Source organism: Ambystoma mexicanum, chromosome 13, assembly GCF_040938575.1.
Source record: "Ambystoma mexicanum isolate Mex_15411 chromosome 13, UKY_AmexF1_1, whole genome shotgun sequence".
Lineage (NCBI taxonomy): Eukaryota > Metazoa > Chordata > Amphibia > Caudata > Ambystomatidae > Ambystoma > Ambystoma mexicanum.
In genome coordinates this window covers 253,304,774-253,328,898 of record NC_090938.1, presented here as the reverse complement: position 1 = coordinate 253,328,898, position 24,125 = coordinate 253,304,774, and the positions used below count along the sequence as shown (strand labels likewise).

At 44.7% G+C, this 24,125-nt stretch overlaps 1 protein-coding gene across 2 annotated transcripts in view; it reads left to right on the top strand.

Moving 5' to 3' along the window:
- The window catches only part of LOC138521152 (zinc finger protein 398-like), a 405,528-nt gene that overhangs the window by 280,113 nt on the left and 101,290 nt on the right, over window positions 1-24,125 (top strand). For both annotated transcript variants that reach the window (XM_069633731.1, XM_069633730.1), the window contains exons 4-5: window positions 7,666-7,779; window positions 10,481-10,555. In XM_069633731.1, the coding sequence (XP_069489832.1) occupies window positions 7,666-7,779; window positions 10,481-10,555 (189 nt within the window). The remainder of the gene's footprint in view (window positions 1-7,665; window positions 7,780-10,480; window positions 10,556-24,125) is intronic.

The window sequence follows — 24,125 nt, the reverse complement described above, 5'->3', positions numbered from 1 at the left end:
TGTAAACTACTTACTATTGGCTTTAAGATTATGCACCCTCAACCACACACCAACACATGCACACTTGTGTCCCTTTAGAAGAACTCCTGTTCATTTAAAGTGTATTTTGGCCTGCAAAGGGACATTGCTATGCAGTAGTTTTTACAACGTGCTCAGACTGGTGTGTGACATTACCTGTATTTTATTAAGAAAAACAAAATGTTCCCTGAATCAAAATAAATTATCTATTGCAATGTATATGCCCAGTTATATCATGCAAAACATTAAGTATTTACACTTAGTTGTAGATGGTTTATTTATTTGAAAATGTGCTCCTTTTTAATTGTTAGCTATGCATTAGCATTCAGACTGGCTGCCATGTAAATATAACACATCTGGCTGCATCCATTGCTAAAAATCATGCTGACCCTCAAATAAATCTGCTCACCATGTAACTCAGGAATCTGCGTGTTTCAGCCCCACTTTGGGCCTGCTTTATAGAGTGAATTTACACTCATCTAAACTCAACCTATTTTTCCTAACAGTCAATCCTGACCTCCGGTAAAATGCCTAATCTCAATTATTTATCTTTATAACTATCTGGCCAGACATTTTCTCCAGGGTTTATGATGTTTTTTTGTGTGAAAATGAATGACATGATGTCATGACCAAACGTTATCAAGCCAGAAGCGAGATCTGGTCTGCAAGAGCTTACAACATACGAAATACGTGATACGGTTGTCGGAAGCGGCTGCATTTTCTACGCAGTGACGGTTTGACGAGCGTTGAGCGTTGGAAGGTGCCTTCCTCCACTGTGTTCGGCGTTTGGCGTTGGGAAGCGGCAGGAATGCAATACGAGACTCTCTTCTGCTGACCCTAATTGTTGGTGAGGGTGCCGAGGGACCCAGCCCGTTGCTGAGCCACCCATGGTGTAGGTGTCGGTGGACGCATCTCTTTGCATTGCCACTCCGACGTGAGCCTGTACAGAGCCTCGTTCAGTTAGTAGACCCAAAGCGAGCTGAGGCCACCTAGAGGCGAGCTGGAAAAACGTGCCAATGTTGTGCAGGGTCACTCACAAGTGTGAAGCCTGACTCGCAAATTGCCCCATGAATTATTGATGCATGTGGTGTAAAGTGATATTCCGTACTGTGCACTGATTATGCTATACAGTTGTCTCACAAGTCAGAAATAATGCGGGTTTGCTTAAAGATATGACTAAGCTGAACACTGTTATAGATCCTGTGAAGCCTACTAACCAAAGAGAGAATATAATTACGAAATCAACTGCAGAATTATGTAATGAAAATCTGGAATCTACTTTAGTAGAAATTATGGCTGGTAGTAACTGTGAGAGTGAAAAGTCTAAAAGTGAGAGTCTAAAAGCGAGATAAGAAGGAAAAATAAAAAGTTAACAGAACCTCAGCAGGATACTATTGAAGAGTTGGAAATGAATGACTCTGAATGTGTAGTCATGCCTAGTAAGCCTATCTCAAAGAGAGGGAGAAAAAAAGCAGCTAGGAAAGCTAAAAGGATAGCCCTTAAAATGGGCAACCTGACTACATGGCTCATGGGATCAGATAAAAAAAGCTGAAAAAACGAAAACCAAAACAAAGGTTAAGAACTCGACTCCACATCATGAGACGGAACTACTATCTGAGGATTCCAGTACCAATTCTGTGGATGTCACAGATACTACCTTAGATAGCAGTGGTGATATTACCATTGAATTAATAAAAACCCCTATTCATAAAAAGAAATCCAAAGTAAAATTTGTAAGCCCAATACAGGAGGTACCCCGATTAACAACAAGAAAAGACCAGAGAGTAAGTGAGAGACTGAAGAACGATGAGAGAGAGACTAATTGTCTTCCAGCAAAACAGTTTACTATATCGATTATAGCTAAGAAAAAAAAGAAGCCTATAAATCAGAGTAGGCTTATGGAAATATTGAATGCACAGCTGGCTCTGAGGGTCATAAAAAGTGGGGATTTTAAATGTGTGGAGCAATGCTCTGACATGATAACGCAGGTACATTGCTTATCAGAAGCTGTTGTTTGTCTGATTAGAGATGCTAAAGAGGACTTGGAAGCAAGTGGCTATGTGTTGGTTGTTGGAGTATATAAAGATAAATATGATGGGAAACATGAAAATGAGAAAAAAGCTGTGCTAACTGAACGTAGAGGGAGCAATAAAATGTCTCAGGATAACGATGATGCTGTTAAAGCTCATTGGAAGTGGCTATGCTCCTTCCTACCTACCACCTGTTGTTATTAGTAATTGAGAAGCCCTCAATATAATCTCATGGGATACTAGGGGCCATCGCCATCTTCTGTCTGAATTAGGTTCATATAAACTTTTTAATATGGCTCAAGTCGTTTTTTTTCAAGTGACTTGGTCTATGCAATCTATTAATTTTGATAGATATACCATATATCATTATGCTAGAAAAGGCGCACAGGGTAGACCATATGGAGGACTCATTACCTTAGTGTCTAATATACTTAATTCTCATGAATATGTCCAAAGCGCTATAAATCCTAATGTACTAGTGGTTGAGATAGAGCTTGGGAAGGGTGACAACCTTTTGTTGATTAATATCTATGATCCTCTGGGGGATTATGTTATGTTATGTTAAATGAATTTCTAAAGCACACGTTCACCCGGAGGTATCTTGGCGCTAAGGTAGGCAGAAGGGTACAGCAACACAGGACTTTTGGGCTAGCTTTAAGTCAATAGCTAATATTGGTAAGCAGGAGTGTATAATACCTTTTAATAACGCCAGCTGGTTTGAGTTTCTAACAGAGAAATTCAAGGGAGAAGCCAATAGGATGATAACTAATCCTATCAATAAGATGAGTATATGCACAGAGGATATTATATCAATAATTATATGAAAACATCTAGAGCCCCCAGCCCTAACGGGCTGTGTAATAATGTTATAAAAAGTAATCCAGAGATCTGGGCCCATTTGCTGAACACCATTTTCCAAAAACTGATTTATACCGGCATTATGCCTGAATCTTGGAAAATGTCTAACATTATCTCTGTACATAAGAGTGGATCCTGTAAACTTCCTGATAATTACCGTCTGCTGGCATTAACTGACGTCCAAAGCAAGATATTCTGTACCCTTATTCTAAAGGAAATTAACAAATGGATTGACGACGGATGCATACCAGATGTGCACTGCACAATAGATAATATCTTCGTCGTCAATAATTTGATAGAGCAGACTAAGGGTATAGATCAGCCCCCCTTATATATGCAGTTTGTAGATTTTTCCTCCGCTTTCGACACTGTCGAGCGGGGGAGGCTATGGAATAAAATTGAAGCACTTGGTATGCCCAAACATCTTCTATATCTTAGTATGATGTTCTATAGTGAGAGAAGGCTTGATAATGATGGCACCATGTCTGAACTGATACCTATTAATAGGGGGGTACGTCAAGGATGTACCCTGGCACCTATCTTTTATAATTTGTATATGTCAGACTTGGGAAATCTCTTTTGGGAAAAAATGAATGCCTTCCCTAAAATAGGTACGCGCAAGATTGGCTGGATAAGCTACACCGACAATATCATTATCTTTGATAATACATATATAGGTATTTGTAACAGTGCAAGGGAAGTCTGCAAATATCTTTCAGATAATGGCCTAAAGGTGAACCTGTCCAAAGCTCAGTTTATGTCTATGGGACGCAACTGCTGTAAAAAATCTGGAATCTCATGTGTGCTGCGTGTTATTAATAATGTTAAATCCTACAAATATCTACGACATGAGGTTTGGACTAATCACAACAAAACCAACCCCATGGTAAAACAAAGTAAAACAACCAAAGTTTTGGCCACTCTAAAGGCAGTTGTGTGCTTTTCTAACAAAACAGCAGGTTATAGCCTTGTGGGCATTATGAATGTATATACGGAGAAACTGACTGCTATATTTCTATACTGTCTCGAAGCCTCTTATCCTGACTGGTCAGACTGGGCTGATGGAACTGAAGTGCTGATCTGGAGTAGAATATGGGGGCTTACATCATACACACCAATTCAGGCTATACGGCTTGAACTGGGACTTACATCCCTGTCCTCCCGTATAGAATTAAATAGAGCGATGCTCTATATTAAGATTAAATACGCACCTCCTGATACTCTACCATCTATTTTCTGAGAGGGCTTAGAAGGGGGCAAAAGTAAAGCCCTGAATAGCTTTCAAGAAAGAATTTATCGACTCTTTGACAGAATTGGTTGGTCCCCTAAATGGGGTTATGGCAAAGGTGCAGTTAAGAAATCCATCAAAAAAATCTATTGAGCAGTGGGATTGGGTAATGAGTAATGCGAATGTTGCTAGTATGAAATCTCTATGTATATATGCTAAGATGCCCTGTGAATTCAAGAAACCTCAAAACTATTTGAAACTATTACCATTCCAATATACACGTACATTAATGGATATCAGATTCAATCGATTGAATGTATTAGGTGTTAGGGGTGCTTGGACAGGCCTTCCTATCAATAAAAGAACATGTAGCCTATGTCGTCAGGATAATATCCTTGAAACTGCGAGACATGTAATTACATGCTGCCCAAAGATGGATCTGATATATGATAAATACTTATCCAAGTTTGAGTTTGATCAAGAATATATTCAGAGTGAAACTTTCTGGCTCTGATGCTTAATGGGATTTAACAAATGTTTCATTGTTGCTACAACTCAGATTTGGAAGAAGGTGGATGAATGTCTACGTAAATTTGAGGATGAGGTTCAATTGCTAACTGATCTTGATAAGTAAAGGTAACGCTAAGATTTATATAGTGTCAACCTATTGTGAACAATATCCTTGATTATGTGTATTATAACTGCTAGTAATAATAATAGGATGATGATAATGCCTAAACTCCTGCTCCAAATATATGATTATTACTATGTATGGATTGCAGTTTACACCTAACTTAGACTAGGATATGTTTTCTTTGTTTTAGCTGTCCTATTTGTTTATATATATGATCTATGTATTTTATTGCTTATGAAATAATATCAAGCTTGCTTGCTGGTCTGTCTGTATATATTTTAAGGATTGTGATATTAACCCAAACTTGACCATGAGGATGCAAATTTGAAATTATTAATGTGAATTATGAATTGTGCTTTTTTAATTAATTGTATTCTTTTAAGTAGTTATTGAATTTGTGTAAAAGTTTAATAACGATTTATTTATTTTACATTTTTAAAGCGCTCACACAGCCCGCGGGCATCGAGGCGCTGTTACAGGAATTAGTTCTTTTCTTAGTTGCATAATTGTTTTTTTTTGTCTTAGTTACGTATTTATAACGCGCTTAAACACCCAGAGGTTTCTAAGCGTGGACGCGGGGATCGAACCTTTGTTGCTTCGTGTCATCTTGCTTCCAAGAAGCGCAGGTTGCCACTGAGCTATCCTCCCGGGACAATAATACACTAATAAATAAAAAAGAAATTAAAAAACGATGTCATGACCTCAAATCTGGGTCTCCGGCCACAAGGAAGCTGAGCCAGCCACAAAATTTAGTCTGCCTACAATAAAGAAATTAACAAGTTGTCTGTGTTTTGCCATAGCTCTTTGTTTTTTGGAGAAAAGACACTGAAAGGGTTGGGTAAACAAATATTAAATAACCATGAATTTTTCAACAGTTGTGCTATTTTGTTCGCCATATGCAATTGACTATTAAAATGTGTTCTATTCCTTATTCAAGGGGATTTATTCAAGACATGTAAACAAATTATCTTTACACTGTATTATAACTAAAGGTCAGCAGGATGCTGTCAGTTTACTCCTATTTGAAATACTTCAGGTTGTATTAAACCAGTATAATTTTCTATGTGAACACAGCAGCCTGCCCAGGTGCACCCTAATGTATCTTTCATGTTTTACTTTGGAACTCCTATAATAGGTCCCAAGTAGATGGGTGTCCTTTCTGTCAGTGCAATAGCCTGAAATATCGGGTACACTCAGAGGCTTGTCAATTAGGCCAAAGACTGTCCTCGGCTGTAGCAAGAAAAATGGAATACACACAATTATTACAACAGCGCTCCCATGATATGTGCCCCGGAAGCCAATTGGAAACCATTTCTGAAATTTTGTGTTATTCAAATCCGCAAAATGTATACCTGCAGCAAAATCCAGTGGTAATGATGCTAGCAGTTCAAAAATTGATGGTTATTGGGAAACCAACCCAACAATGTGGATGAGCAGCAAGCAGTCCAACATTCCGGAGAGATCAGTCCTGGTTCCAGAGGGGTACAGATCAAGCATAATCCAGGAGTCGCAACACATTCGTTCCACAGTAAATAAGCACTAGAGAAAGTCACCCGATCCATAAAAATAGGATGCTCCAATTGCAGTCAGAGCATGAAGCCGTGGTCTGTCTTTATCTTATCCAAATCCATTACACTATCACAATCCAAATAGCTTTTGCCGGACACAACATAGACTTGAGGTCAAGTTACAAAGAATCAAAATAGGTACAGAAGACTCAGCACAACTAACACTGAAGCTTGTTGAGTAGTGGTCTGATAGACACAGTGTACAGCTTTTATTGCTGTGTTGCCAGTTGCTGGACTGTCATTGCTGATGCAGCAAACAAGTGCGCGGGACGCCTGGGAGATGTAGTTCATTGGTTATTGTGCTGATAATTCGCAGTCCCCAATCACCACAACAGATGCCAGCTATCTCCACACCAACCCTGCCACAGTGCTAATAAGGGAGCAACATATCACAACCTGACAGCTAACAATGAAAACTGAGCATATTTTGAAATGCATAAACAATCTACTACTATTTATAAATACCTAATGTCTTGCCTGTGAAAATTGGGCATGTAAATCATATTCTGTTATTTCGTTTTAATTCTAGGAAAAAAACATAATACAGAGAAAGCCACGCACTACTCTGGGAGCTTTGTAAACAGTCCTTCAGTGCATCTCTCTGCATCCGAAATGCATTTCATAGGAAACCTAACTTTTGTGGGTGCATTATGTCAAACCAAATAGTACGTAGTTTACTTCAGTTCAGACAGACCACTTGCTTGAGTTTGTAAGGTGTTCAGGTCCTGGGTACACAAAATAAGTGAGAATCCGCACAAGAAAAAATATATATTTGAGTGAAGTTTATACTTACATTTAGGCCATTCTGACAACCTGGTTGTATTTACTTGTTCTGTTAGGTAGCGAGCCCAGATTTAGTTTCTATTGTGTTTTGTCTGTGGTATTGTTTTATTTGTTTTATTTGACTATTGTGTTAGTCGCAGAAACCCATGGTTTGATTTACTTTCTGGCGTCACCGAACTTTGTATTCCAGCATCGCCTTTGGCCCTTTTACAGACACTGCCAAAACCTAACTTTGGGTCTGCCCCACTCATTGGGAAACCACACTGTAGCTTAGCAAGAAGGAGAGCGCGATACAGGGCTGGGACAGGAGAAACATTAGTTCTTGTGTAATGTGCCAAAATACGTTTTGCTCATAGAGTTCTCAGAGAGGCTGGGGTTTTATGTTTTCACCACCTTTGACCTATTTGATGATGCTTATAGAGAATGACAGTACGCGTTGCTCCAATAGGAAGAATGGTGAATGATTAAAATGTATATGTGCCTGAATGAAATGGTCAAACACTTTCAAACAAACATAAATCATGGATGTTTGTATTTTTACAACAGGTGGCACAGTTCCCAATGGAGATGAGCTGTTCATCATAAACAGAGAAGACAATCTACATATGGCCAACCATCAGGACACCAGTGGAAGAGAAAGGAACTATTGCGTTAGCAGAGGTGAAGAATAATGGGCATTTCTGTGCTAATCTTTTTTCGAAATACATTGCATGCACCGTCATTTTTCCAGAGTATTTTCCAATAGTTCAAATAATATACATCCAAATGATGTTAAAATGGTGAAAATCTCATAATTTTCAAATGGAAGGTAGTTGTCCTATTAACCTACTGTGAAATGGTTAGCCTATTTGAAAAGATTTGGTCATAAAATTAAAGTTTTCGCTGTAGCACCAAATATATTATAGGGTGGCAATCGCCACCCTATAGTTAAGACAAAGCCAATTTGCATTGACATTTCCAAGAATTCTATTGCTAATTACTTTTGACTCACTGGACGAATCTGCCACAAATTTCCAGGAATGTCTGGCACGGGCCCCTAAACTTTGTGGCAAATTTGTCGAATGGTTCAAAGGTTATTAAGCAAAGAAGGAAAAAAACGTTTTCAGCCTACAACCGTTCTTAAATCTAATTCCTCCATTTGCTCAGCTAATTACCACCTGCATAAAAACACAGCAAGGATCAACAATGAAATAAAAAATGACATAATGGGAAACATCTACGGGGGACAACTCAGAGTTAAGATTGTTGTCACTTCTGTGAGGAATCTAAGGGCATCCTCACTTCTTTCTCCAATATATCCTCCTCCCAGGTGGCCAGGGAAATTCCATCCCTATCGCATCTTGACCCTCGGGGTGGATATGCAAGGGAGGATCATCTGGGTGGAGGAGACTTGGAGAGTGGTGATGAGGCACCCTTACATCATGAGTCTAATGTCCTCCAGGCCTTTATAGGCTGCTGTCATTCCCTTCCCTACTTTTCCTGTAAATCAAACCCTAAAACACACTAGTTATATACTGGAACCAGGAAGACACCAACTAGAAACACACAGCCTCTTTATTGATACACATACACACAAACACCGGTTATGTCCTCGGATTAGTAGGAGGCAACTAAGAGTACTACCAAACTCCGAAAGCAGCAATAACTGGTGTAGTCTTCTTTTGACCAATCAGCCTGGCGGGAGGTTCAAAAGCAGGTCGATTGAAGAACATGGAGGCAGCTCTGGAAGCAGGTAATCCCGTCTGCAGGATGAGAGCAGACCTCTCCAGGAACACAGCGTGGCAGACGGCGTGCTCTAAGAACCAAAGAAGATGCAGAGTGTATGCAGCGGGAAGCATGGCTAAAGGAAGCCTGAAGGAACCGTCCTCTCTGGTGACAGAGTGCGAAAAAGAAATCTGTGTGAGCAGGAGAAGCTGCTGATTGAGGCACGAGCTGTGAGGGAAGCATCATTCGTGGGAGCAAAGCCATGGAGTGCCGATGCAGAGACTGAGCGAGGAGCTGCACGAGAGAGACAACTTGTGACAGCTGGCAGCCTCAATGAAATGCCGTGAGATCCAACGGGTGAGTCAGCCTAGAGAAGGGGACATTGGCCTGGCAGGCGAGCATGTAAGGCTGATAAGAAAGCCATTGAATGCTGATTTAAAAGAAAGCAAACACTTTGATGTAAATAAGTATCTTGAATACTGATTTAAGTGAAAACAAGCACTTTGAGGAAAACAAGTATTTTGAATACCAATGTATATCAAAGCAAGTATTTTGGAGCTTTGAATACCAATTTGAATGAAAGCAGGCATGGTTGAATACTTTTATGAATGGAAGTTGTTTTGTGGAATCACACGAGTTAAAGGAACTGTGCAAGCAACACCCACAAGGATATCTTTGCGAACTGTGTAAATTGAGAGAACAAGCATTGGCAAGAGCCATGCCGAATGTGAAAGCACAACAAGCAAATAGTGGCTAAACAAGCAATTGTAAAGCATTGTAAGGATTTGGAATGAGAATAAGCCAAGCACCACTGTAGAGCTAAGACTGTGGCAATGAGCATATGAAGAAGGAGCAAGGATGGTGTGTCAGTTGCGTGTCCGGTAATGAGTAGACTGTGTGGTCCGACAACTGCGCCTAGACCGAATACACCCCTTTTATAAAAATCCACTTAAAGCACCACAAAGAAGCTTGTGATTGATTCTGAAAGTAAACCTTGTGTGATGTCAAAGCAAGGCATTGAACTCTGGACATTGCTAAAGGATAACCAAGATGGAAGAGCTGGGAAGGATCTCAAGGAGTTGTGTTGTGTTGGAACTGTTGGAAGAACTGAAAGCTCGGGGAAGGGAGCCCCTTTTTGGTACTGTGAACTATTTGAACCTTGGGTAATGGAAACCTTTTGACCTAGAGCTGGACGAAACTCTGAACCTTTATTTGAACACTTATTATTTTGTGGCTGACTTCCCTACACATTATATAGAAATCGATCTGATATATTTCTATTTGGTGCTGTTTGTGATCTTTTAAATTGGGAAATGTAAAATCGTGCTTTGGTAGATCTTTCAGGAGACTTGTGCTAGTACTTTCTCCACTTCTATCAGTGTTGCTATCATTGCTGCTGCTTGTGACATAGGATTGATATGCATGTGTTGGAGAAAATTATTAATACAAATTGCAAAGGTTTACTTTGCACTTTTGCTGCTATAATGTATCTGCAGAATACATTGCTTCTTTTCCTCCGATTTAACTTTTTGCTTCAGGGACTCAAAGCATCTCACAAAATGGATGGGAATCCTAGTTTGTTTTCGTTTTGATAGCCTAAGTGATTACTCTGTTTTCATGTTCTTCTTTTCTCCATGCTTTCTTTATTTGATGACAGATGAGGAGCCAATAATAATTTTAATTGATCACCTTGATGAGGATGGCGAAGAAAGCAGCATGGACCCCAGCCCAGGTGAGCTTGCAGTGTTTACTGGACACACTGCCGGCCTTGATGCATTATTGATGTTGTCTCGTCATGCAGCAACTGCTCCTGAGCTAGTACCCAAATCTTATATATGCCTTTATCATTGGCAGTGGGTGATCTTTGCTGAGAGCAAAAGCTTTACAAATTCGTTTCTGATTTGTTGTATGTCTGGAGCTTGCACATGTGATCTCTGCTTCGATCGCGGGGGTTGAATATCTGCTTCCGAGTGAGTTCTTGCATGGTAGGATGATGAATAAGAAGTAGTCTTTGAGTAGAAAATGGGTTACATATCTGCTTCTGAGCTATTATGCTTCTGCAAATGTACCAGTATTGACCTATTTTCTTTGGCTCTTGGTTATCTAAAGCAGCCAACTTGTCACTCTTTTTCTCTCTAGCTCTTTCTCCCCCTCTCTCTGCCTTGCACTCTTCACCCCCAACTCCCGCCCACGGTTTAGGCTTTTCAAACCCATTTTTAAGCTCCTTCTTACATTTTCACCTGTTTTCTGCAGCCTTGCAATTGTGCATGAGTGAATATATATATACTGCACTACAGTCAGCTGTTTGTGACTTCTGATTTAGAAGTAAATATTTCTAGAGTTCCAGAGTATCTAAATTGTCAGCGAACATTGTGTATTCATGCCTTAATGTGCTCTTTGGTGTATGCAATCTTTGGCCTAAGGTCACATCCTGCATGTCTTTGTTTTCGCATTTTGCATGCCCAGTGAAAGTACAATTTCTCACCCCACTTTGTTTCACTGGTGAACTCTGTACTTTCATGGTGTATAGCTTTGGAATGGTCTCAGGGCTTCGAAAGATAGATGCTGGCAATACCCATAGAAGGAAATGTACATCTCTTTGAATCTAGATGGATACAGTGAAGACATAACTTCATTACTAGCAAGACTCCAATCAATCTAAGAGTATTTAGACAGTGGAAGGATGTTTTCTGGTTCTTTTTCATCTAGATTCAGCTCAGTATGTGCCAAGAAGCGACATAGATCAATCACAGGCTTAACGCTTCGATCACCTTTCAGCTAAATGCATCGGGAGGTAGATCTCTTTCAAGATAAATCCATTCGGAGGTCAATGCAGGGGAGGATCCATCTAATAACCTGGTTCCGCAGAACCAATCCAAGTTTTTCCCCCTCCTCGATGTTCTGCCATAAAGCCTGTAACTGGAGAACCTTCTTTTGTTCCTTCATTCTCTCCCTCTTTATCCTCATGCTTCACCTGCTCGTGCTCATTCCCCCACCTGCCACAGACTTCCACTTACATTTTCTCTGTCTCCTCCTCCTGCTCTTCCCTCTCCTCCTCCTGCTATTCTTCTCTCATCCTTGGATCTTTCTTTACTCCTCCTTCTCTCACCAACTCCCGGCAAGCCTCTGTTTCTCATCTCCACTCTGATCACCCTTCTTCTCACTGTTCATCAATTCACCACCTTCTCCTTAGTAACCTCCTCCTTGGGAATCCCTGACTTCTTCAGCCCCCGTCCAAAATGATTCCTCTCACCACCTCCTCCTTAGCTTTTCTCTCTACCCCCCTCCTTAAATATATTTGTTATATTTGTACCCAGAGCTAACTTTTGTCTTCCAACTTTCAACATTCTTCTTTTCCCAGCCTCCTGGTCCTCGTTCTCCCCAACCTCTTGGATCTCTTTCTCTCCATCCTCCTGGGTCTCTGTTTCTCTCTTCTACCCTCCAAGCCTTCTTCTTCCCCTTTCTCCCTCTCTCCCTTTCTGTCTTATTCTCTTACTCCCTTTCTCCTTCCCTCCTCTCTCTTGCTTCCCGTCTCCCTCTCCCACCCCCTCTTTCTGCTGTCTGTCTCCCCCTCCCAAATATCATGGCTCATAGGTTTAGAGCTCACCTGACGTTTGCTGGTGTCCTTGCTTTTTGTGTCGTGCAAGTAGAGATGTCCTCTCTGGCTACCAGGACTCCCTAAAGTGGAACAGGGTGAACCAGCCACAAGAGTGGCTGGACCCCCAAGGAGAAAAACGCCTCAGATGTGGAAAAACCTTGATGAGATGCTTGAGTAGCAGAGAATCCGGCCTGATGAGAAGAGGAGCAGTAGAGGTCTTGTGGAACTCGCAGGTGAACCAGTATGCAGAGTCTAGGGATAGAGTAGATGGAGAGAAGACAGTGGTTCCTAAGGACTGTATGCTGCAGAGAAATACCCAGCGGGTAGATAAGAGCAGCGGTAGAAAAAGGGGAACCGGAACAGAGCGAGCAGTGCTCCAAGGCGCCAGAAGGAAGGCAGGGTTGAGAACAGGGAAGAGCGTATAGCAACAAGTGGTTAGAGAGATACTAAGTTGCAACGTGAGGAGCCAGCATTGTTCTCTGTATTTGTTTGAACAGTGTTAAGCTCCTCCTTCGATTGCATGGAATGCAATGCAGGCATGGCGGCTATCTTGGGGTTGGCCGACGTGGTTCCTACAGTGTGGGCGGCCATTGAATGGTTGGGAATATGTTTCAGAGCATTAGGAAGGCGTTTGTCACGTGTCCCATGGCAGAGGAAGGACCATAGGTGGCGTCAGGATGTAACACTTGCTCTCTGTCACTCTCACCAGCCTCCTGCTTCCATGTCACTCTTCTCTGCCCCATGGCTTCCTGTCACTCTCCTCTGCCCCTCTTTCGTCCCCAGCTAACAGGATCTCTCTCCAGCCTCCTCCTCTTTCCAGCCACCTGATTCTCTCCTCTCGCCTCCTTCTTATTCTGCTCCCATGTCCAGTCATTACCAAATGAGGTCCTTCTCCAACGCCTCAATGTTTTCTTCCAGAGGTTTTTCCTTTTATAAGTCCTGGCCCAGCTTTTCAGCCTCTCGCTGGCCGAAGGAAAATCAGGTGCAACACCCTATGGTATTGTCATATAGACTGGTTGATGAGCCCTGCCCCTGGTGATCACTGTTAGTTTCGATGTGGCCGAAGGAAAATCAGGTGCAACACCCTATGGTATTGTCATATAGACTGGTTGATGAGCCCTGCCCCTGGTGATCACTGTTAGTTTCGATGTTGAACTTGGTGTTGTCTAGTCCCTCCCGCTGAGCAGTCCTCTGTCTGCTTTCCACACCCTGGACCTACCCTAAATTCAGCCTCGTTGAGACCTTGTAAAGTGATTTGTTAACTGTTTTCAGCTTTCTATCTTTCTTTGGGTCCTGCTCAAAACCCCCCTGTAGTGTGAGGGGCTAAAAGCTTGTTCTGCCTTTTATGGTGTGATTTCTCTACTCGTGCCAGGCACCATCAACTCTCCAGCACTGCCTCTCATAATTAGTTCCCTTAAAGGGACCAGAGATTTTAAGGTGGGAATGTGGTGAGCTCTGGCCTCCGCATGTGGCATTGTGGGCGTAGACGGAGGATTCACCCCACACCACCCGAGGGCTCAGCGCCACCTGCACTGTGATGACACCAGAACCCCTTGGAGACTCCACCGGTATGGCAAGTCAGGGGACTTTATCACAAGGTGGGGTGGAGGGTCTTATTAGCCTCAGAAATTGCTGAGCCCAGGAGTAGGAGGCTGAAGGCTGGGATGGCCATCTCTTTTCACAGGGGCACTGAAGGTACCCATATTTTTTTATAGAATTTAATTTTTTAAGTATTTTCTTGATAAACATGAAGGTTAATAGCATAATAGATTGGGTTTCAGTACATTATATCATCAAAACAACAGATTGCATTAATAATCAAATATACCAAAAGGATCAACATTCTTCAACCTCGGCAATGGGTATATACCATTATTGTCGTTTGTTTGAGGAATGTTCCTTTCAGTTTAATTCAATATGACATCACTGCTTTAAATGCGGATGTTAAGCAAGATTGTATGCAGTACCCTGTGGGAGACTGCACCAGCCTTGTCCTCTTGGCACTATTTAACCCATCCTTTGGTAGAAGCATGTACTACACAAGTTGATAGAGTGGCTGAGCAGCCAGGCTTATCTCAAGCGGGGTCAATGTGAGCTGCAGGGTTGTAACATAGAGTTTCACAGTGACAAGTATTCAAATGAACACTTGCTCTCAAGTTTTCTTGATTAAACAAGTATTTATTAATTTAAGAGTCAGTTGAATAAACCTTCTTTAGAAGGGAGTAAATATGTAACACTTTAAAATATACTTCAAAAATACACACTCTCAGTTTAAATAAATCAGTAGATACCCATTTGGGATAGCACACACACTTCTTACACCCTGGGTGACTTAAATAGCTGGGAGGCTTGTGAGGGGCAAAGCTGCAAGAAGCTCTGCAATGTCAACCAAGACTGAGAGCTAGCAAGGCTACACGACAAGAGGTAAGTACTCCTTAGTTTACAGTACCTTAGGTCGTTCCAGCTGGCTTCTGTTCAAGGTGTAGTATGGCAGAGCCTTTTGTTCCTCAGTCGTGGGGACAAGAGGGAGGACGTCTGGGGACTCCTGCACGATGAATTGAAGATCGGCGGCAGTTTCAGCTTCTCGCGAATAGCCCCACCACGGTTCTCGGATACCTCATGGGCTTTCCTTGCATCTGGGGTCCAGCACTCTGTTGAGGTGGCTGAGGCTTGGTCAGCCTGCTTCATGGGAGTCCAGATGGTCATCCTGGAACTCTGTTCCGACTTAAAGACGATAAACTGGATTCTGGTGTTCCTCTCCCTGGCAATCGGTTCCTGCAGCAGCAATGGAAGTACAGCCAGCTCTGAGAGGATTTCCAGATGAGTTCGTCTTGGGGTCGATTGGTCCCACCAACCCAAGGGGAGAAGTCGTCCTTTGCAGGGCTTCTCTAGTCGGGAGGAATTCGGAGCTTTGGAACTGCAGCAAGGCTTCACCGGGCAAACCAATGGTCCAGGAGTTGCAGCAGGCGTCTCTTCCAAGTTCTTCTTCGGATTCCTTCGTCCAGTGGTCGACTCTGCCTTCCAAGCAAAAGACCTCGCCTTTTATGCAGGTTTCTTCAATTCATTTGCAGCCTAGCTGTCACTCACACAGCAGGGTGGCTGTCCACCAACAACAGCCAGCCAGCGAATCACCTTTGGGTGCATTCCTGTAACCAAGGGGATTTAGCACAGGGCGTTTCAGACACTGCCCTCACTTCCTGAACTGCCAGACATGCTGGGGAGAGAGGCGGGCTTCACTGGTGAATCCCACCTAAGACAAAACTAACAAAGAGAACAACCCTGGTTTGGCACGCAGAGTATTTCTCAAGAAGGACCTTCCAACAAGAAATGCCGAAAAAAAGACTGGGGCCATTTTTACAAAATGGGCACCGTTAGGTGTTTTACTGCAGCTCCAGTTGCAGCCCGCGGCAGAAACACACAATGGTAGGAAAAAGTAAACCACTGCCACCAGCCATTAATTGTAGAAAGTGTAACATAAAAATGTTACATGAGAAACTACACAAAGGGGATACTAAGTAACCCCTACAGCACCCTATTGTAAGATAGTGTGTGTCGGGACTGGAAAGTTACAAATGTAAGTAAAGTCAATTTCACTTCACTGCTCTTGGAAATAGTAGTTTAACCAAGAGAAAGCATGTAAACCTTGGGGAAATCTGGAAGACTTCCCTGTGCCACTGCACTGAAGGTGCTGCGTCACACAATGTAAAAAGATTATGCCTATCGAGTTTGTCGGACTCCAAAACCAAAAGAAACACAGTGTTCAAATCAAACAAAAATACATGAGAGAGTGGGAAAAAGATCGAGTCCTAAAGTCCTGCAAAAAGAGCTGGCGGTCTCTAAGGTAGAAGGGAATTCTCACATTTCTGAGAATTTTCCCTAACGGCGGATGAAACAAAAAACTGTTAGTGTTATCGATATGTGAATCCCCGAATATACCAAGGGTTCATAAACCCATTTAAAAGGAAATGATCTTTCCACGTCTTTTACCACGCTTTGTGTTAGAGAGATGTTAAGCCTTGGGACATGGACAGATTAATTTTGAATCTAGATACATTCTCAAAAACATCTTATTGCGACATCAGAGTTGAGGAGAGAGCTGAGGGCTCCAGTTAAACCTAACAAAACGTCATCCACGTACAATGATATCTTATGGTGTGATTTTGTGGCCATGTAGACCTCGAATCCCATCGTTGGTTCCAACTCTTCGCGCAAAGGGCTCCATTGCGAGTGTGAAAAGCAGTGGAGATAATGTGCATACCTACCTGCTGGTTGTCTATAATTATTGCTATCCAGAATGTAAGAGAGCCATTCACATTGATCCTTGTGGAAGGATCAGCCAAATGAGTAATGATGTGGGCTGGGCACATTAGGCCGAATCCAAATAGTTTTTATATTTTTGAAAGAAAGGCCTGTCGAAAGCCTTTTGCACATCTACACTAAGAGTCCCAGGGGACTGCTTTCCTTTTCCAGACTTCAATGATATTTTATACTATTTTATTTATTTATTTTCAAACCGTTTTTTACACTGTTTTTTTACTGGCAATTTGATGAGTACAACAGAGAGCTTAGGGGCTCAAGCCAATGCTATTCATACACAGATAATCAGAGTCTTATAGATGCAGAACAAACACAGATTTTGTATTCAACACCAGCAATAGTAATACATCCTTTATTCGTAGAGGTTGGCTCTCCCACTAATCTGCAGTTGCATCTTCGGCCAAGTAGGTAACGAAACTCGGCCCAAATGTTCCTTAGTCTGGACGACAGAGGCAATGTGCTCATATACAGGTCCTCATTTTCTTGAGCCCAGGTCTGTGCCAGCACCCTTTCCCGCTCCGCAGGAGGTTTTTATCTTTCCACTTCAAGAGTATGCATCTTATGGCCATCATGCAGCCCATATCTACAAATGCACAGTGCCTCTTGCGCTGCAGGTCTGCCCATATGCCAAACAGGGCTCTGAGCGGGACCCGCTCCAATGGGGAACTCAGTACCCTGGACAAGGTATCTAAGATATTGTCCCAAAAACCTCTTAAGTGGCAACAATCCCAGAACATATGTAGGTGGTCCGCTGGGGCATACTCGTATCTAGGCATACATGGTCCTCAGGTTGGAACATTTTGGTTAGTCTAGCTGGGCTGTAGTATAGTCTATTTAATATTTTGAATTGCATGAACTTGAACATAAAATTCAGGGATACCCTCCTGGTGTCGGTGCACATGTGTGTCCAGTGGGTGTCTGTAAGGTCCTTACTCATTTCTTCCGACCAGCGAATGCGTGCATTTGGGGCTGCGTGAACCGTTTTGTTCAACACCATTTTATAAAGGGTGGAGAGGAGGTGTCTGCAGGCTCTGGAGTTGGCTGTGTGCGCCAGCTCCAGCGTCTCAGGGGATTCATCAGGGTATACTGGCCACCTGGCTACCACTGCTGATTGGATCCTGTAGTATTGGAGCAGCTCCGCCCAGTACCCACATGCCCAGGCCTCCGCTTAATGAATTTCCATTCAGTGTATTGATCCGCCAGTGCTCTATAACCTAAACCCTCCCACCTCGACTGCACCACTCCATCCCACATTGGTCCCAGTTCAGGACACTTACATAATGGCAGCCATCTATAATAAGGATGGTCAGCCCCTGTAAGGGCAAATATTGCCCGCCAGGCTTTCACCGTGGAGACAACTGGATCGTATAGTCAGTTGTCTTTGTAATGTTGGTCCAGCAGCAATGTCCTAAGGTCTGAAAGACCCGCTGCTAATGTAACTTGACATGGGGTGGGGGTTGTTCCATCACATACCAGAATGCGGCAAACTGGGCCTGGGCGGTATCCAATATAGTTCCAGATGGGGGACTGAAAACGTTCCCTTCTCATATGAAAAGGTCCCCTGTGCCCATTTCTTCCGGATCGCTCTGGAATGCCACGAAAATTGTGCAAATTGTCCCTGCATCTTGGCAAAGTAAGACTTCCTCGGCCACAGTGGGACATTAATGAACAAATATATAACATTTTAGGTGGTATCATTTTGATCAGGGAGAGTTTGGCAGTTGCGAAGAGTGGGAGAGATTTCCATCTATCGAGTTTGTTTTCCACGTAGGTCATAGCTGCCTCGTGATTGTCACGCAACAAGGAGGTGTGTGTTCTGCATACCACCACTCCTAGATATTTAATGTGGTCGGAGGGCCACAGGAGGGGTAAGGCACAGCGGTTTTCGCGCGTATTATCTGTGAGTGGGAAGATCTCTAATTTGGAAAAGTTAATGGTGAAGCCGGTGAATTTGCTGATTCGCTTAATATCGTGAAGGATTGGGTCCAGGTTAGTATGAGGGTCACTAACATACAGCATCACACCATCAGCATACAGGGAGATTATCTCGGGAGGGCCAGCCAAGCGGAGGCCATGCCAGCCAAGCGGAGGCCATGCCGCTCTTTGATAAAATCCGCCATGGTCTCAATGGCAAGGGCGAAAAGGATCTGGAGAGGGGACAACCCGACAAGTGCCTCTTTCTGGTTGGAACTGCTCAGATATGCATGAGTTAACTAGTACTCTGGCCAGTGGTTATGTATATAGTAATTTAATATATTGTATCATGATAGGACCGATCCCCATCTTTCTAGCACCACTAGTAAATTTTCCCACAACACCATATCAAAGGCTTTTCGAGCTTCAATAGTCACTGCAACAGCATCAGCATCTATACTAGCCATGATGTCAAACAGCCACCTAACATTGAGAGCTGTAGATCTTCCAGGAATGAACCCGGCCAGGTCGCAATAGACAAGATGTGGCGTCAGTGGGAAAAGGCAGTTAGCCAGAACTTTAGCATAGATGTTGGAGTCGCAGTTCAGGGGTGAAAAGGGCCTATAAGAAACGCACTCATTGCCAAGCATTGACACTCAGTGCCTTCAACAGTGAATAATTGATTTATCAGGCCCTGTACCTTTCGTCCAATTCAGCTGCTGATTCTCCTTTCTGTTCTCTCACCGCCAGAATTCGTAGGTTATTGCATTTCTCGCTGTTCTCTAAAGCGTCCGTCTTCAACATTTCCTCTTCCCTCATTTTGAGGACGGCTAGGCGCGCTTCATATTTCATGTCGAGAACGTCGATCTGTAAGTGGTTGTTCTCCATTCCCTTCATTTTGTCCTCTAGTTTGTCCATTGTGCCGCTGCCCGTTTAAGGGCGCGCCACAATATAAATATAAATAAACAGAGCATTCCCGGCAGCACCAGAGCCATCGGGGAGCCCGCACCAGCAACACTGTGTCCTTCTGTCTGTGTCCTGAGGTGGGGGGCTCATGGGGCATGTGGCAACCGGCAACAGTGGCGACGAGGATGGGATGATGACACGGGCACAGCAGTAACTTTCATCAGTGTTTCTTTGATGGGTCCGACATAAAGCGCACCGATTGAAAAATGCCGCAGAGAGGAACATGATCCACGCGGTCAGCGGCCATCTTAGATTTCGGGCCCTGGAAGGTCGTGGCTTCATTTGAAGCGACAGTGAGCCATCCAGGCAAAACTTTTGGATATTCAAGTGGCAGACAGTCACATTGTGCACTGAATGTGCATTTTGAAGTGATTTTCACATATTTTCACTACTTTTCGTCGAGTATTAGGTGTGGAGCCAGTGAAGGCCTGCTATTGTGTGTATACCCGGGGCCCACCCTGCTCAATTTGTGGGACCTCTGAACTGCCTGGCATCGGCCCTGCTTTGTTTAGGGGCATTGTGACTGTGGGGCACCTTTGATCCAAGGAGGCTATTGGCTATAACTGGTGCCAGTGAATCATCAAGGGCCTGCCTAGGTCCATCTGGGAAGGAGGTGAAGTGGTGAGTTGTGGCCCCTTTTTCATCACATCAGGGGTGCCTGTGCGCTCGCCATCATGGACGCCGGCCAACCTGCAGACCAACAGCAAGCCCCTCCTCCAGCAGTCCAACAGCCACCAGCAGCATTACCACCAAGACCGCTGCTGAGACCACCGGGAGTCCTGCAGCCAATGCCTGAGTTTGATATCTCAGGCGCACCATCAAGTCTGGGGCCAAGGTGGAAAATGTGGATGGACCGGTTAGAAATGTACTTTAGAGCCACCATGGAGACCAACGACGACAGTAAGGTGGCTACCCTTTTGTACTGTTCTGGCCCTGTGGTACATGAGGTGTTCCTGTCCCTCCAACCTCAGGATGGTTCATATGCGGTGGCAAAGGACGCTCTCCACAATCATTTTCTGCCCATGGCCAATGCCGATTGCAAACGCTTACTCATGGGCGCTGCACGCCAAAAGGACGATGAGACCGTGGACACATTTCATGGGAGACTGCGCAGGCTGGCGGTCCCCTGTGCCTGGAATGACCCCGATACGATGATAAGGAACCAACTTGCTGTCATGATTCCTGCCCCTCATGTCCCCAGCCCTCCAAGATGTCAGGCTGGAGCCAGGCCACGATCACCTACATGGCCCTCAAGGGCCTCTCCATCCCTCCAAAGACCCACTTGGAGTCAGACTTGGCGCTTGTGGCACCAGACTCACTCACTCCCATAGGATAACATTGGGGATTGGACTTGTAGTGCTTTGATGGGGACAAGATGGATGCCCCCACATATTTTGGTTCCCAGAACTGCATGTGCAGTCTAGTCTTTCGGGTGTGGTTCAGCCCAGAGACACCTGGGATACCCAGGCTGAGAAACATGCTTTGTGTTTTCTGTACCTGCAGCGTGACACTCAGTGTTCGGATCGGTCTCCAGTAGGCCTGCATCTTTCTTCTGCGCTCAGCTCCTGCAAGAACAAGAACACAGTTAGGAACAGTCTTACCTTGCGGCGCTTCTGCCCATCATTCATCGCTTCTTCTGTTCTGCTGGCATCTTCGGCGGTGTCATTCCCATCCTGGCACGGCGCTTCCTAAGGAAAAGGGAAAAGAACAGAAAAAAGGCATTAGTAAGCATTCAGCAAATCTTTGCTTATTTTTAAAGACTATACGAGCTTTAAAGGCTTACCTGAAACCGCGCTGGGGGAACTCTGTCTCCGGAACTTCTCATCCATCTGCAAGAGGGAAAAGACACTCCGGATTAGCGTGGAAACATCTAGAGGCACGCATACCGCGCTTACTCACTGCATTTCTTCTTCATAACCGGCATCCACGCTGAAAACGTCGTGGCACCTAAAAGACACAGAAAAAGAACTCAGTTCAATACAAATACGAAAGGGTCGCATCGCGCATCGCGCTCTCACTCACCTTCAGCGCTACTCATCTCAGCAGCACCTTGCCATCCCCGGACGCCGGCCATCATCTAAGGAAGGAAAGGAACGAAGTTAGAGAACTGTTCAAAAGACTCATTATACTTACCTGTCAGACTCTTGCCAGTGAAGTAACTAGGCAGCAACGAGCCTGCATCAATCAACGCGCCCCTGCGCTGAAAGCAGGACGGAGAGCACACTTTCCAAGAAAACAAGGTGAGCTGTGGATCAAAGGGAAGGGTTGGAACCTGGGGAAGAAGGGGTTCAAGCACACAGAGACAATAGGGAGTTAAACTCTACCAATCCTGTGTTTCAGGCCCAGTCTCCAGTCGAGTAGACTCCAGGGAAGGGTTTGAGGTCGTAAGAGGTCAGAACAGGCTGAGTGAAGTCCCCGTGGATACCAGGTGAGCCTTACACTTATCCAGGGGTGTGTGTCTGGCAAGCTACGCCACCAAATCCTGAGGGAACCTTGCTTCACTGTCCCTCGCATCCTGGAACTGGGGAGGTGCCATGAGGTCTCTGAGCTGCGGGCGTCCTGCATGGAGGCAAGAGTGCGCCCTAAAAAGGTGGAGGAAATCTGTGCTATGGGCAGCGGCAGAGGGATGAGACGCCCAGCAGGCAACCAACGGGATAGGGGGCAGTCATCAGTCAACTCGTGCATGAAGTGCAGGTTTGACCTCCCACATCCTGCGGAGTGCCCAGCCATCGGAAAATCGTGTGGCCGCTGATCACTATGCCCGCATGTGCAAGGCCCTGACACCGACAATCATTCCAAGAGGGCCGGTCCGGGCTTGCTTCTTCCGTCAACAGCGCTCGTCAAATGTGGCTCAGGTGGACCAGGGAGATGATGGAAATGGTCCGGAAGGTGAGGAAGAGGAAGAAGAAGAAAATGTATTCTTCGTGTCGAGTGTGGGTGTCTTGCGCTCCAACTCCAAGCGAAAGCCCCGATGCAACGTACTGGTCAATGAGGACTCTATGCCAATGTTGGTGGACACTGGCGCGTCTGTGAACGTAATGGCCAGGTAACATTATGATGCCATACAATCCCCACCTGGCCTGTCTATGCCAAAGGTGCTTATTTTTACCTTTTGGGGGGGTGCACAGCCGATCCCGCTGGACGGTGCGTTTGTTGCAGATGTGAGGTATGGTGGGGCCAAAAACGGGGCAAGGTTCTATGTCACGCCAGTGAGCAACAACACCTTACTATGCTGTGCAGCGGCAGAGGCTCTAGGCATCGTAACCTTTGCATACTCTGTGTACGTAGATGACATCCGGGTGCTGCTGGGCAAACACTCATCTCTGTTTGACGGCATAGGGCAGATGGCTGGTGAACCTGTCCGTCTACACATTGATGACTCTATCCAGCCTGTGGGGCTGAAACATCGGTGGGTGCCGTTCCACCTAAAGAGACCTGGTGGATCAAAAGTTAGATAAGCTGGTCAAGCTGGACATTATCGAAAAGGTGGAGGGCCCTATCCCGTGGGTTTCCCCGATTGTGATTGCCCGGAAGCCCAAGCAGCCCGTGTCAGTCAGGATTTGTGTGGACATGCGCCTGCCCAACAAGGCGATAAAGCGGGAGAGGCACCTAACGCGCACCATCGATGACATCATAACCAAGCTACAGGGTGCCCGGTTCTTCTCTAAGCTGGATCTCCAGCCGGGTAACATCAGGTGGTGCTCCATCCAGAGTCACGATATATCACCATCTTCACTACACACCAGTGGCTGTACAGATACAATAGGCTGTTTTGGGGTGTCTTCAGAGGCAGAGGTCTTTCAAAATATCATCAGAGTGGCCCTCGCAGACCTGGAAAGGGTGCTTAATATCAGTGACGATATCCTTGTATTCGCAAGGTCCGAGGCAGAACATCTGGCCCGTCTGGCAAAGACATTTGAGCGCCTATGCTCCCTGGGACTTACGCTACATCGAGATAAGTGGAAATTTCTCAAGACCACCATAGAGTTCTTCGGCTTTATCTTCAAGGCGGATGGGGTGTCCCCTGACCCGTACAAAGTGAGAGACATTCAGGAAGCCAGGCCGCCAGAGAACGTTGCTGAGGTGAGGAGTTTCTTGGGCATGGTCACGTACTGTGGCCGGTTCATCTGGAACTTGGCATTCCGATCAGAGCCACTGCGGACACTAAAAAGGAATGATGTCACCTGGCAGTAGGGGCCATTGGAACAGGCTGCCTTTGATGACATCAAGGGTGCCCTCACTGCCGAGGATACAATGGCATTCTTTGACCCGCTCTACAGACGAAGATCATTGTGGATGCCAGCCCCTATGGTCTTGGATCGGTCCTCACTCAAGTGGGGGCTGATCAGGAAGTCCGGCCGATAGCGTATCCCAGCAAAGCGCTGTCGGACACTGAACAGCGCTAATGGCAAATTGAGCGGGAGGTGCTGGCTGTACTGTGGGGCTGTAGACACTTTATACTGTATGTCACAGGAAGGCCGGTGATGGTGGTCACGGATCATCAGCC